This window comes from Mesocricetus auratus, unplaced genomic scaffold (assembly GCF_017639785.1).
Source record: "Mesocricetus auratus isolate SY011 unplaced genomic scaffold, BCM_Maur_2.0 Super-Scaffold_100023, whole genome shotgun sequence".
NCBI classification, from domain to species: domain Eukaryota; kingdom Metazoa; phylum Chordata; class Mammalia; order Rodentia; family Cricetidae; genus Mesocricetus; species Mesocricetus auratus.
The window spans coordinates 16,163,796-16,179,343 of NW_024429204.1; the positions used below are offsets into that span (position 1 = coordinate 16,163,796).

Genomic DNA, 15,548 nt, shown 5'->3' on the forward strand with positions numbered 1-15,548 from the left:
GCAGCTGCCTTTCCCCAAATAAGCACACAAAGACTTACATTAATTATAAACTGTTGGCCGAGCCGGGCGGTGGTGGCGCACACCTTTAATCCCAGCACTCGGGAGGCAGAGGCAGGCAGATCTCTGTGAGTTCGAGGCCAGGCTGGACCGATAGCCTCCAAAACAATACAGCGAAACCCTGTCTCGTAAAACAAAAAAACAAAAAAACAAAAAAAAATCTGTTGGCCGATGACTAGGGAGTCTTATTGGCCTGATCTCTCTTAATTATTAATCTATGCATTTCTACATGGATGTATCTTACTGGAGAATACCTGGTGCATCCTATCCTCCTGGTCACTCCATGGCATCTCTCTTCGGTGCCTCTCTGCCTACCTTTCCCAGAATTTGTGTCTCCTAGCCCTGCCTGCCTTCCTGCCTCTACAGGCTATTGGCCAAACAGTGCTTTATTCATTAACCAATAGGAGAAACATATCTACAGAAGGACATCTCCCATCAATAGCTCACTTACCAGCCAGTCTAGAGAAGTGGGTGAGCTCTATGTTCAGCTGCAAAACCTAAAGTAGGTGGGGAGTGATAGAAGGCACCCTAAGTCAACCTCCTGCCTCCACATGTACCCCTTTCCCCCACACACATGGATTACATCAAAGGTGGTAACTACCTTTAAAATGGTTACTTTTGTTTAAAAAATAACACAAAGTTAGATACCAGTGCAATAGATCAGGTATCATGTCCCCCAAACACATTTATTGAAGTTTTGACCCTTAAGGTATGGTTTATGAAGATGGGACTTCTGGTAGAGGATTGGGTAATGAGGACAGAATTGTCATGAATGGGATGAATACCTTTGGTGGTGCCTGAGTGCTTATGTCTTGCTTCTGACATATGAAGCACAGAGGGAGGGCTCAGTAAGAATCGCCCATGAAGCTGCTTTTACTAGTTCCTTAATCCTCTAGAACCAGGACTCAGAAGGATGAGAAATACATTCCATTGCTTTTCACTGTGGTGGTTAGTACTGACTATGAACGTGACAAAATTTAGGGTCACACAGGATACAGGATTCTGGGTATGTCTGTGAGAGAACTCTCAGAGGTTGGCAGACCCAGTCTAACCGTGGATGACGCCACTGTGTAGGCTGGGGTTCAGTAGTGAATAAGGAGAAGGAAGACAAAAACGAGCACTGCATTCATCTCTCTCTCTCTGCCTTCGGAATGCAGGAATAATGTGACCAGCTGCCTCACACTCCTGCTGCCGTGCTTCCCCCGCTATGCATACTCTACCAGGTGTGCCAAGTAGACCCTCAAACTGTGAGCCAAAGAAAACCATGCCCCCCTTAAGTTGCTTTTGTTAGCTATCTTGTCGCAGAAATAAGAATAGTGACTACAACACAATAACCTAAGTAGTTTGTGGCATTTACTGCAGCAGCTTAAATGGATTACACAATCAATGCTAACCAAAGCATGCTTCACACCAGAGTAACGACATTAAGGTGCCCTGGTTCTGGGTTCCCTTTCTAGAAACTCAATCACTCTCCTCAAGACACATGCCCAGAGACTTTTTAAAAGACTGAAAGAAAAAAAATCGCCAAACACGTGTACTTATTTGGCATATTGTAGCTTAGTATTTAATGTTGAATCACCCATGTAGTGAACCGCCGTATGATATGCATGTTCAACCAGCCAGCTCCCTTGAGTAGAGGGAACGCTGACTCTTATTAGGACAAACCTAGACCCCCTCAATAATTTAAAGTTTCCCTAGATCTCTTTACATCTTCTATTATCAGTCTTCAAAACATCTTGTAATTCTGTGTCCCTTTCTAAAAAAAAAGAAATTATCACTTCAATAACTGTGGATTTTCTTTTAAAGGATGCCCGACATGAAGTGATTCTGAACACTGACATGTGAAGGACAAACACTAAGAAAGGCCATAAAACTTCAGAGAAAAATACCCACGAGCTAGAGAGAACACTAGCTTTTTCTAAAGGGAATGAAAGAACACAGCATGTGTACGTTTTTAATGGGGGCGGAGGGATGCCAACAGTGGAATCAGAAAGGTTGAGCTTAGGACCTTCCCAGAACACTGACAGGCATTCAGCTTAGTCAGCTTAAATAGCATCTGAGGAAGACTTCTGGGCCATGCATGCTGAAGATGTTTTTGTGAGACACAGACGAGGCAGGTGGAAAGGACCATGAGGATGCGTCTCTCCCTGATCATCAACACAGGAGAAGAAAATAAAGCTCCTAGAAGGTCCCGACACCAAATAGAACCTGGAAATAAGGAGGCTGTAGAAGTTACTAGTTAATGTGCTCTCCTTAAACAACAGGACGACTTCATAGTGGATTCAGAAAGCATGGGCAAGTATAACAAGTACAGGTAAGATCACCAACAAGCATGTGTCCCAGAAAGGACCGTCATGAGAATATGGCATAATCATCTGCGCCCCTTTAATTTACATATTACACATATGTAAAAAATATGTAAAATCTGTTTTGAAAAGTTGAGCCTGGTATAAATCAACCTTTCCATGTGCTTTTACCCCGATTTCTCCAATCTTTGTCTTACATTATGTATTCTCTTTTTAAAACTTTTTCAATTTAAATTAGAAACAAGCTTGCTTCACATATCAATCCCAGCTCCCTCTCCCTCCCCTACTCCCCCACCCCTACCAGCCCCTCTTCCAATCCCCCCCTCTGTTCCCCAGGGAGGGTGAGGCCCTCCATGGGAGATCTCCAGAGTCTGTCATTTTGTTCAGGGCAGGGCCTAGGCCCTCCCCCCAAGAGTCCAGGCTGAAAGAGCATCCCTCATTGTGGGACAGGCACCCAAAGTCCATTTGTATGCCAGGGATAAATAATGATCTACTACCCAATGCCCCGTAGATTGTCGAGGCTTTCTAACTGACACCCACATTCAGGGGGTCTAGATCAGTCCCATGCTGACCTCCCAGCCATCAGTCTGGGGTCCAAGAGCTCCCCTTTGTTCAGGTCAGCTGTTTCTGTGTGTTTCACCAGTTCAGTCTTAACCCCTTTGCTCATCACTCCTCCCTCTCTGTCACTGGGTTCCAGGAGTTCAGTTCAGTGTTTAGCTGTGGGTGTCTGCCTCTGCTTCCATCAGTCGCTGGATAAAGGTTCATATTTGTCTTTTTGTGACTGGGTTACCTCATGGTTTCGTACAGCCACTTTGGAAATCAGTATGGAGATTCCTCAGGAAAATGGGAATCAGTCTACCACAAGACCCAGCAATTCCACTCTTAGGCATATACCCAAAAGATGCACATTCATATAACAAGGACATCTGTTCCACTATGTTCATAGCAGCATTATTTGTAATAGCCAGAACCTGGAAGCAACCTACATGCCTCTCAACTGAAGAGTGGATAGAGAAAATGTGGTACATTTACACAATGGAGTACTACTCAGTGGAAAAAAACAACAGAATCTTGAAATTTGCAGGCAAATGGATGGCACTACATTATGTATTCTTTAAAAGGTACTTTTAATGCCTGGGTTATATAGAGCTTAAGCAAAATTATTTTGCTTCTTCTTTTTCCACTTTAGAAATAGTACCATGATAACATTTCTTGTCATAAATTTTATTATCTCTACTTCTAAAGAGAAACGTAAAGGTATATCAACTGGTCACGTTTAGATTACTCAGCACACCCATTCCTATGACTCACCATCAGGCATGCCTAGGGAGAAGCTTCCAGCGAGCAGTTCCTCATGTTGTGGTGACTGTCAACCATAAAATTATTTCATTGCTACTTCATGGTTATTGTTATTCTATCGTTATGAGCCATAATGTAAACACCTGATAAGCAGGATATCTGACACATAACCTCCAAAGGGTTCATGACCCACAGGTTGAGAACCACTGTTCTAGGCAAATAAACTATTACTGGGTTAATCTAAATGCAATAACAAGAAACTTGGCTGATCCAGGTTTCTCCAGTTATGCATACAATTACTATGTTCTGAATATTGAAACTATCCAAGGCTCTCGAAAACACTTACTTTATCATCCTTTCATTTAAAATGATGCATGATGGACAACAAAAGGAGAAAGAGTACAGTCGATGGAAGTATATATATATACATATATGTATATCAAACAGTATGCAAATACGTAAGTTACATATAGTGGGATCTAGAGTTTTCTTCAATTTATAAATTTTCTTGACACTTCCGAGCTATAGAGATCATACATGCTCTCAATATACTGAAGTTCCTTAGGAAATAATAAGTTACACAGCCTTAACAGTCAAATTTTAAAATTTCTAGTCTATATTCTAAATTATCCTATTCTCAAGTCGTTAATAGAGTTTTCAAAATCTCTAAAGTATATGCCTGCATTAATTTAGTTAAATGGAGATACATTTAAAACGTTTCCCCTCTATTGGCCAATGAAAAATAAAGTAAAATAAATATATCAAAACCTCATCTCTATCACTGGCCATATTAACTTTAGAATCATTCAGATTCTAAGACCCCCTCAGAATTATCGTTCATATGAGGGCAGCCGGTGTTTTGCAGCCTGAACACCAAGCAACTCTGGAGGGAGAAATTGGATCCTGATCAATGTGATTGGTACTCTCTGGCAATCTACGCAGCTGCGTGTGATAACCTTGACGTTAGCGCCAGTAATTCCATTTGCGCACCCATTATTTATTTATGCATCTTTCTCTCGGGTGAGCAGCGAGAAAGAAAAGTTTTAGAACGAAGTAGCCTTTGAAGCTACCTACTTCTTTTCTGTTAAGGAAGAGAATTCTGCAAGGAAACAACAACAAATTTCCTGGCTCCCCTCTGTCACAATGATCGCAATCTTTCTGTCTTCACGGGGTTCCCATGCACCCACCCACCAGGAAGCAGCAGGCTACCTTGTGTGAGTAACTGCAGGTTTCTGACTTCTTCCCGCACCTTCAGTTGGAGCACCTGCTGCAGGATGTGCTGTCGCTGGTTCTCCAGGGCGATCCCCATGCGTTCCAGCTTCTTGTCTGTGAGTCTCAGCAGGGCTCGCCCTGCAGGGGTTTAACGAATAGAGAGGGATACAAGTGAGCAGTAACCTGGAGAATGACTTCCATCTTGGTTATGGCTAGTCCAGACCAGAAAAAAGTTTATAACTAAGTGCAGCTGATGTAGAACAGAGGGACCCCTATGGTCTATGCTGACAGGATGGTGATTTGCATAGCGAAAACCCGCCTATGCAAAAGAGAGCCCTGGTTTTTATGTAATAGTGGCAATCCTCAGTAGACCCAAACAATGAAGTAGGTAAAATAGTAAACTTTCACTTGCATATTTGGGTCACCAATTGCAGGTTTCCATGGAGACAGTGCTCTTCACTGGGTGATGGGTTCTCAGGCTGGCCAGCGGAACCTTTATTGACACCCCAGCTGTAGAACTAGATGCTCTCACTATGCTTATGGGAACTCCAGCAGCAATTCCTTTTTCGTGAAATACACATTTAAGGTCCGGTTTTAATCTGAAGGCATCTAGCTCTCTGACTCCAGCTATGGGAAGCTCTGCTCACTCCAACATTTGCTGAAGACAAAGGGCCCACAAAGAGGAGGGTTAGAGGAGACAAGGGGATGTCATTCAGGAGGGCAAAACCAGGAGCTCAGGAACTTATGATGTCACAGATCTAGGTCTTGGCAACTCAGCATGCCTCCCTTCCAACTCCATCTTTGTCTCCAGATATCTGCATGTTTTTCTTTTACCTTGATATCTATGAAGTCACCAAATTACACCCCACTTTGCATTTACCTTGAACTAAGCATACGTCATTCCCAGGGCTTACTCTAAGAGAGCGATCTTGTTCAATGCTTGCAGCACTCTGTTTACTCTCTTTCTAGAGTCTCACCTGTCACACCTGTGGATCTGTTAGCATTTCTATTATGAGGGAGAGACAGAGCAGGTGTCTGTGATCAATGGCAAGTTTGTGAGTACAGGATTGTATAGGTGTTGCAACTGTTACGAAGTCCACACCCACTCATCTTGGGTGTGCTCTGTTCTTTTCCTAAAACATCACTGTCCCTTCCCTAATATCCATGTTTAGATCAACATTAGAATTGCTTCTTAGCAAACTGCAACTCTGCTTCTTTGTGAAGAAAGGGATTAAATATTCTACCATCTTAGAAAAGAAACCAAACAACGAGATGGTGAAGTTAATGACCATTTCCATCAAAGGAACAACGAAGTCCATGAATGTAGCTGATGAATGCACAGCCTGTCAGTAGATACAGGTGGATGGAGAGGAGCAGCTAGGAGAGTCAGTGCTATTCAATCTTCATCTTCCCTTCCCATTAACCCTTGCACAGAATACTGGTCAAGATAAGCTAGGTTATGTGCTACCTATGGTGACTTAAAATTATATTGCAATGCTTACTGGTTTATCCTGAATGGTTTTTGTTTCTTTGCTTTTGAGACAGGGTCTTACCAAGTAGCCCACGCTTGCCTTAAACTTCAAATCCTCCTGCCTTACACTCCCAAGTGCTGGAGATAGGGGCACTGCACCTGGCTGTATTCAGACATTGATTGTAAGTCTACCTTCCTTGAACTTAGTAATCTTGATGATCAAAGCAAAGGTAGGTAGAAAAAAAGTGCTTATATATCTTATCTCACCAATGAAATGCTTGTTCTACAGTCATTTATTAGCCAGAAATGACATAGCCTTTCCTACTTAGAAAAAAGCTAGCTGGCATTGTGATATGATTCCCTCCAACCCTCTGCCCAGAATTGAGGTGGGTACAGTAGGGTAGGTAGGAATATTGGATGGGAATATTGATGACATGACCATGGAGCATTGTTTGGGAAGAAAGTGTGTGTGTGTGTGTGTGTGTGTGTGTGTGTGTGTGTGTGTGTGTGTGTGGACAGTGATCTACAGCTTCTATGACATTCTGACAGAAGACCCACAGATACAGATCAGGCTAGGTTCTGCTAGATAATCATGGCGACCATGAAAAAGGAACAAGAGGAAAAAAGCAGACACACTCCCTTTCCATCGCCTCCTGCAGCAAAATAGAGTAACAGCACTGGAAGACGGTACAGTCTAATTTGTTACCTTACATGGCCAAAGAGGCTTTTTAAAGGTGAGTGAAGTACACTGACTCTAAGATGAGAGAATATCATATATCATCCAAGAAGCGCATCAAGTCTCACTATAAAGGAACGGGGGGGGGGGGGGGTAGCAATGCCAGGAGCTACGGAGTCCCCATAGATACAAGAGGTTAAGATTCCAAAATCGCTTTTCTCCCACACACTCCAAATGTCATTCCTCTAATATCCCACTTTGAACCTCATGGCAGTCATTTTTGAACTTTGGAATTTCATAAATGTAAGATTATCAACATGAATAACTTTAAGCCTTTGTTACAGCAGCAGTTATCCTCATGAATGGAATTGACATCATTTCTAAGAACTCAAATAGACTTGTGAAAATGGAAGCCTGAAACAATCCCAGCATGGATGGGGAAGCGGACACAAAGACTCAAAGACTCACCCCCAGCTGAGAAGATATTGGCAATTGATGGCTTCTGGGAAGAGAAGAGTTTGCCTTAAGGGTGTGTCACAGGCCTGGTAGGTCAACCATGCTCCAGAGGATGTTCCCATGCCCATTGATATTGGGGTAACATAGATTTAATTCAGTTTTTTTTAAGGACATGAAGTTGGATGGGTAAGTAAATGGGAGCGCAATGAGGATGTATATGATACATGTTTACAAATAAAGTATGAGGGCCTAGAATTCCCTAAGAATGAATAAAACTAGTTTTTAAAATAACTTAAATAGAGAGCTGCTTCCTTTTCTAATTTCTATGTGGGAGACATAATGAAAAGAAGAGAATGGGTGGTAGTTAAGAAACAGTAACCTTGAGTCCTGGGTCTGTCTGTGGAGGCGACACTGAAACACGGGAGAAAGACAAGGGCATTGAAGCCTCAAGGAAGTCAGAGGAATGGAGAATGTCACTAGTCGTAGGGCAGAAGTAGGAAGCAGGGTCTGAGAGGAGGCCAGGACAGAGTTCAAGAGGGCCTGGCAGGCTTGGGGAGGACTGGAGATTGAAGTGTGACCAGTTCTGAGCAAAGGTGACTTGGGCATTATGCCGTGTCTTCACTGGATTGTCACTGGTCCTTATGAGGAGAATAGATGGGAGGTTGGGACATGGAAAAAGTCAAAACAGGAAGTGATGGTTCCACAAAGCCGGGAGGTATGGCAGCAGCCATAAGGCTCCTGGCTCTATATTTATGACTTTACAATTCCTAGAGGTAGCAGAGAGGAAAGGAGGCCCTCGGTTCCCACTCAGGTTTCCCTGCTAATCCACAATGGCTGGTGACCCCTTTTATGAGCAGGAAACTGAGTCACTGCTCCAGGAAAGGATGTGATGGAGGCAGGAAATCATGGCCTGTTCCTGCTATTCTATCTCCAGCAAACATCTGGGGGCTGCAGAAGTAATGGACTAGGTAGACCTAAAGAAGTAGGTGATTAACATGTCCTTCTTTGCTCCTCCCTTAATGTTGTCATTCCTTCAATGCTGGCCTCCAACCCCCAAAGGACTGAGCTAGCAGGAAGCATTGTTAGATAGCGGTAGGAGTTAAAGGAATAAGAGGTTATAGGTAAGACCCAGCCTCTGTAGGGATGATCCAGATCAGATGCTGCCGTTGTAAAAAATATTCACAGGACCCCTTGACTTGGGCCAAGGAAGACTCCGTGAAGATGTTCACACAGCAGAAATTTGGCTGTGGTGTTCTGGTTGCATGTGAGTGTTGCTGCATCTGAAGCTTCAGTCTGTCCTTAAAAGCATTATGGTGTGTGGCCCTCTAGCATACCAATTCCATGAACACAGGCATGATGGCTAACTTCATAAGCCAGCTTGACTGGACCATGAAAATACCCAGAGACTTACTTACTTATCATTTTGAGTGTTTCCAGATGATATCAATAATTATTTATTTTCAAGTTTCATTTACGTGTACCATATTTATACTATTACCCCTTCCTTCCAGCTCCTTCTGTGTATTACTCCCACCACCCATTCCCTCTCAAATTCGTAGCCTTCTAAAAATTATTATTGTCACATATATGTGTGTATACAAATAAATACATGAATGCAGCTTGCTGTGTCCATTTAGTGTAGCTCATTTGGTCATCTTTTTAAGACTTACTTCTTGGTATTCTATAATCAATCGGGGGAAGACTGATTCGCCCTCTCTTAGCAATCATTAATTGCCTGTATCTCTTTATCTAAGGGTAGGGCCTTGTGAGATTTCACTAATCAGAATTGGTAAGCCAACTGGCATTCAGATTCTGCTTAAGCAACTACACCGCTGAGAGTTCATGGTGCATCTCTCTTATCTTATATAGATGACAATCTTGTATCGGGTGTTCTGACCTTTGGCTCTCACAGTCTTTCCAACCCCTCTCCCATGATGTTCCCTGAACCTTAGGTCATTGAACCTAGAGCAAACTCTACTACTGCCATTTTCTTAAACCAGTGTTTACTTGTATTCTTAACATTTATCCTTATGCCCACAGAGGAGTGTAGCTCATCAAGGAAACTTTCTTTTGCAGTAGATGGGAACGATTACAGGAATGCTACAACTGGTCAAAGCACAAGGAAACATTGACCAAGAGGTGCTCAGCCCCAACTCTTACATCTCCAACACAGCCCCTACCTACACCTAAGGCTCAGAGATTGGTACTTAAAGTGATAGAACAGATAGGGCAGATTGCTTCCTATAGTGGATAGCAGCTCTTGCCTCCAAGCTCAAATTAGGACATCAGCTTAACAGATTTTGAACTTGGCAATTTCTATAACTCCACGAACCAATTTATTTTGTCTATCAGTCTGTGTGTGCACAGGTGCGTGCGCGCACACACACACACACCACTAGTTCCGTTTTTCTGGAGAATTGTAATACTGTATAAAATTTCCCCTATCAGGTCCCCTATGCTGGCACATCATTATGCTATAAATACATATTTTAAAGCACTCCTTAAGGTGATTTTCTTTACCCATGTATTGATGACTTCCCATTTCCAGGTCTTTAAATTATTGTCTTTTTTGACATAAGGGACTTGACTGGAAACTGACAAATAGAGCAACACAAGTAGATCTGGCAGCTACATTGGTTGGTGATGAGCATACGAACACCTGCTGTCACAAAGAGCAGACATCTTGAGGCTGAGTACCTGACCTTCCTGAAGGTTGAAGGCAGGCAGGTAAGGGCTTCGTTCTGGGTTTAGACAAATACACCACAAACCATCGCCAGCCCAGGGGGCAGGGTGGGGGGGGCCAGAAAGAACAAGTGAAGTAAGGAGAAAGTAAACAGCTCTCTCTGCTGCTATGCCAAACTACCATGAATACCTGCACGTAGCACGACAAAAATCTGTTCCATAGAGATACAGAAACCAGAGTATTAACACTAGTTTCCCTGGGTTAAAGGCACAGTAGGGCCATGTGCCCTCCAGGAGCCTTTAGCTTCTGTACTTTAGCTCTGCCAGTGTTCCTTTCATTGTGGCTACATCATCATAAACTTTGCCTTCATCTCACACCGCTTTCTGCTCATATATATAATTGGAGAGGTTCTTTCTAGCCAGCCTGGTCCTGCAGCCGCCTCAACCCCAAATAAGCACATAGAGACCGCATTAATTATAAAACTGTTGGCTGGTGGCTAGGGCTTCTTACTGGCTAGCTCTGTCTTAATTATTAATCCATTTCTATTAATCTAAGTATTTCCATGTGGTCTTATCTTACTGGAGAAGGGTCTGGACCTGTTACTCCTTTGGTGGCCTACATGGTGACTGTTCTGGAGGGCTTTCTCTGCCTACCTTTCCCAGAATTCTTCTTGTCTCCTAGTCCCACATATCTTCCTTACTCACTGACCAACAGTGTTTTATTCATCAACCAATAAAAGAAACATATATACAGAAGAACAACCCCCATCATATAATAAACACACACCACACACACACACACACACACACACACACACACAATTTCTACTTTTCCCATGGTGACACTTGTGCTTGGCAGTAATACCACCTGAACAATCCAGGATAATTGGCTCATGTGGAGATCCTTAGTCATACCTGCAAAGACACCTTTGTTTAGAAGATAAGGACAAGTGTCAAGCATTGGGCACTGCTGTCTTTGCAGGTCTTTCTTCAGTCAACTGAAACTGAAAGGCACTTTGGAGTCTTCTGTGTATGGCATAGGATTCCATGTCCACACAGCTAAAGTGGCTTCAGGTCTGAGTATGTCTTTGACCTTCAAGTCCAGCCTGGTCCTGGGTGTCCTTCAACTCACAGTTAGTTATCAGACACCATCACAGGTTTTCAAGATAATGGTTACATGCTGGCTGTGTAAATGGAAATGTTGGGGTGGACTGTAGGTGTGGCCTCAGCTTTGTTCATACTGTGATTCCTCGGTGTCACTTCTGCTGGGAGATGCACTGAGTTAAAGGGTATCTTTTCTTCTGGAAACTATTCCCAGGCTAGTTTCTAATAAATGATCAGTGTGTATTGAGTTATTGTAAATCTAGTTAGTTCAAATATTCTCCCAGGAACGGCCTAAGTGATGCACTAATCAGCTGTCCATGGATGTCACTTTGGCCCCATTCAGAGTGAGTACCATTGTGATCATACAATGAGCATTCTTTAGCCTGTTGTCCCATTGGAGTCAAAATGGGAATATTTAGACCCAAGAAACATGGAGAAAGTAGAAAATAGTAAATGCATGGGGTTATGAGATAATAGATATGGATTAATATTCAGTAAGGCTTGATCTGAGTTTTAGCTTCCTCATTTTTGAAATATGGATAAAAATGATACTACTCCACAGACTGAAGCAATACAATGGGAGAAAATATATGCATGTTCTCTGTACCCTGGAACCACTGGGTTGATGCAAATTTGGTGTCACAGATGTTTCACTGACTGTTTCCTCTTCACACTCACAGAACTCCTGTTCCTTCTCCTGTGACAGTGATAACAATAGCAAACATTTACTATGTGTTAAACACTGTCCTAAGAGCTTTACATAGATTATCTCATTTTTAATGATTCTGTGAAAGTACCATGTTTACCCATGGCTGATTAGGGGTTATAAAACACCTAAAAGCTGCTGTTTTGTGTCATATTATGAAGCTGCAGATTTGAGAGAGGCCATGCTACTCAGCATCCTCTAACTGACTGCTGTGGAATTCTACACATGACCCTCGCATCCTCCTTGTGGTGGACTGAATGAGAATGCACCTCCCACTCCCCTGACCTCCACCAGGCTATGGATTTGATTCCTTGGTTCCCAGTTGGTGGAACCATTGCAGGAGCTGTGGCCTTTCTGGAAAATGGATTTTGAGGTATCTCATCTGAGCACTATTTCCAGCTTGCCTCTTGCCTGGGGTGAGAGATGTAAATTCTTGGATGTTCCTGCCACTATGCCTGCCTGCTGCCACTCCTCCCTGACCTGATGGTGAGGGACTTTTTCCCATCTGGAATGATAAGCCCCAAACACACTCTTCTTTCTGTAAGTTGCTTTGTCACAAAAATAGAAAAGTAGCGAACACACTCACCAAGGCCATTTCTGCTAGTTCTTGCATAGGGATTCAGGTTAGTGAGTTGGAGGGTCTGTGAGGGTTTAAGAAAACAGGGGACCATGAACACAACACCACCATGCTGTGGAGAATGTCAGAGGATGCAGAGAGTGGTGGCTTTGACGGCTGCTGTCCAACAGATTCATCTATTCATTTATCACAGACTACATGCGTATCATGGATTGGATTTGCTCCTATTCAAAGAACTAGGAAGACAGTGAAAGACATGAATTCCACATCAGTGGCAAAGCACTGTTTTGTTTTGTTTGTGATCCTGATAGGGGAAGTCCTTCTGTGTATGTTGTCCTACTGGTTGATTAAATAAAGCACTGTTTGCCAATAGGGATGCAAAATAGGTGGGTCTAGGAGTCAAGGAGGATTCTGGGAAACAGAGCCACAGTCAGTCATGACGTCGTAGGACACCAGAGAAGTAAGAGGTCCAGACCCTTTTCTCTGGTAAGAGAAGACCACGTGGAAATACTCAGATTAGCACTTAAGGATTAATAATTAAGTCAGAACTAGCCAATAAGAAACCAAGCAAATGGCCAACAGCTTTATAACTAATATAGCCTCCTGTGTGTTCATTTGGGACTGATATGGCTCTGGGACCAGGCTGGTTGGAAGAATGCACGTTACATGATCCCATGCATGTGGTACTGTAAGGTATTTCAGGGGACTTTGAGCAAAGGACAGAAGCCATTGAGATGAATAGGAGGGAGGAGGGAATTTCTGAGAAACAGAAAGGTATATTCAGGAGCTCTGAGAAGCTCTCCATTGCTGGGTATGAAGAGTATAGACGGAAGGAAGGAAGGAAGGAAGGAAGGAAGGAAGGGAGGAAGGAGGAAGAAAGGGAGGGAGGGAGGAAGGAGGGAAGGCAGGAAGGAAGGAAGGAAGGCAAGGGGGAGGGAGGCAGGCAGGCACATGTGGGTCTTCTGTGCCTCTCAGGCAACTCTATGTCTCAGTATTCCCCTTTCCCCTCCTACAATAAAAGAGAACATGTGGGTTGGAAGAAATGATGCTTGTATAGTCACAAACCAAATCAAGATCATTAGCAACTCTATTATAGTTTTATCTCTATGGCTTCCCTATCTGTCACTGTAAGAGAACTTCTCTTTCATATTTTGAGAGCTGCTCTTTCTCCTTTGGGGAAACTTTTGAGAATGAAAAAAAATAAATAAAGAGAATTCCCCTGCAGTATTTTTCAGCTCTTGAGAAAAGCATCACCGTCTTGCTTATTGTGTTTATTTTTATTTCCCGTTCCCTTCCTACACCTTGCCACGGTGCAAGCTCAGTGAAAATGGGGCTTCACTGCTGTTTCCAAGTCCCTAACCAGAGTATGACTCCATTCTGGCACTAAATAAATATTTGTTAAATTAATGTTGTGTGGATGTGACTCAGACAGAGCAAATATAAGTTCCTTACTGGAATTGTCCTGGTTGCTAAGAGGAAAGTTCTCTCTCTTGCTAGACCATCTCCCAAGGTATAATATAATACAGATTTGCCGTTAGTGGCTGTCTTTGTTGTCATATGCAGAGAACTGGCTGGGGAATGAAGTCAACAGTAAGCAGAGCTGAGAAAGTAGCAGAGAAATAGGAGACTGAGAGGAAGTGGGTTGAGGGGGCAGAAGACAATGTTATTTGATTTTTCTCAGTGCTGCCTTGCCTGAGGTCAGACACCCTGAGTTTCTCAGTTACAAAAGTCAATATATGACGAGGGAGGGAGAGGAGATGGTTGAATGGTGAGTGGCAGGTTCTATTTTGTGTGTCACTGTCAGCCAAGCTGCCACTGATTCCCCATTCCCATCTGAAGGAAAAAAATCTTGTATAAGTGAATAAAAGTGATAGGGCCCTGATGTTTCATGCAAGTTAGTCATTGGACAATATTGACCTTTTAATTATTATTCTTTAGAATGCACTTGGAATTCACCTCAAATTTGACCATATACTTTTCTGTCTGCTTCACGTGCCCAGAGGGTCCTGTCCTCCTTATCCAATTACTGCAGAGGTCACAAATTCAAATGCTTTGGTTGTAAGGGTAATGTAATTGTGTGAGGAGAACTGCTCCAAGGGACCATTGAAATTAGTTGGGCTGCACAGTTTGATTTTTCTCCTGAAACAGACAATTTGAATCTATTTTTTTTTTGCTCTGTAAAATACAGTTAGAATATGGGGCATCTACTGCTGCTGCTTCTGTTTTAAGTTACGAATAACTGAAAACTCACACATTTTATGAAATCTACCAGTTAAAAAAATTACCTATGTTTTTCACATGACTAGAGCCAAACAAATCATGTATATGGGTCATATGTGGCTCACAAGTTGACACTTTCAATGTCTTACCCTCTATCACCTTTCCTTTGTCATGCCCCTCCTTCTTCTAGTGGGAACAAATTTTAGTGGCTTTGTCTCAACTGTCTGTAGGAATAAGGACTGGGCTTTGCCACTGCATTCTGTGCAGCCCATTCTATATGACAGTTCACTCTGTCCCAGAGTAGTGAAGGGCCTTTAGAATTTTTTATTGCCTAAAAATATACCACGAATTCATCTTCCTAACCCCACAGCCCAATATCCCTGACGTCTTAAAGGTGACAACAAATCCCCTAGTACCGGCCCAAGCAAGGACTCAAAGGTCAGCCAACCCATTATGTCATTTCCTGGCAAGAAGGCAAGACCAATATATCTCCTTTCACTTCTACCTGAGAGCACAGCCCACCAGCCAGCCTGGTCCATCACTTGGTGAGACTCAGAATGATTGGCACCTGATTGCACGCCCGTTTTTTGGGATGAGGAAGAGAAGGGTTAATGGAAACTTGCACTGTGGTTACTGTAAGTAATTTACTGAACTGATGGGAACTACATATTGATGTTAACCAGTCCTAGGTAGGAAACCTATTTTACCCAGTCTACTTTTTTGGCTGACTACATTCAGGTGCTGATGATGTCAATAGGAGGGAATTGGAATAAAATTATTTC

The 15,548-nt window shown here is 42.9% G+C and overlaps 1 protein-coding gene across 10 annotated transcripts in view; it reads right to left on the bottom strand.

The window, feature by feature from the left end:
• The window catches only part of Samd12 (sterile alpha motif domain containing 12), a 439,420-nt gene that overhangs the window by 180,527 nt on the left and 243,345 nt on the right, over positions 1 to 15,548 (bottom strand). For 9 of the 10 annotated variants that reach the window (XR_005870605.1, XR_005870604.1, XM_040730487.1 and 6 more), the window contains exon 4: positions 4,872 to 5,012. Coding sequence is in view for 8 of the 10 variants with exons in the window: in XM_040730487.1 (XP_040586421.1) it covers positions 4,872 to 5,012 (141 nt within the window). In the remaining 2 variants the exon portion in view is untranslated. Of the gene's footprint in view, positions 1 to 3,417; positions 3,730 to 4,871; positions 5,013 to 15,548 lie in introns of those variants that run through there. The other variant, XM_040730490.1, reaches the window with a different exon arrangement.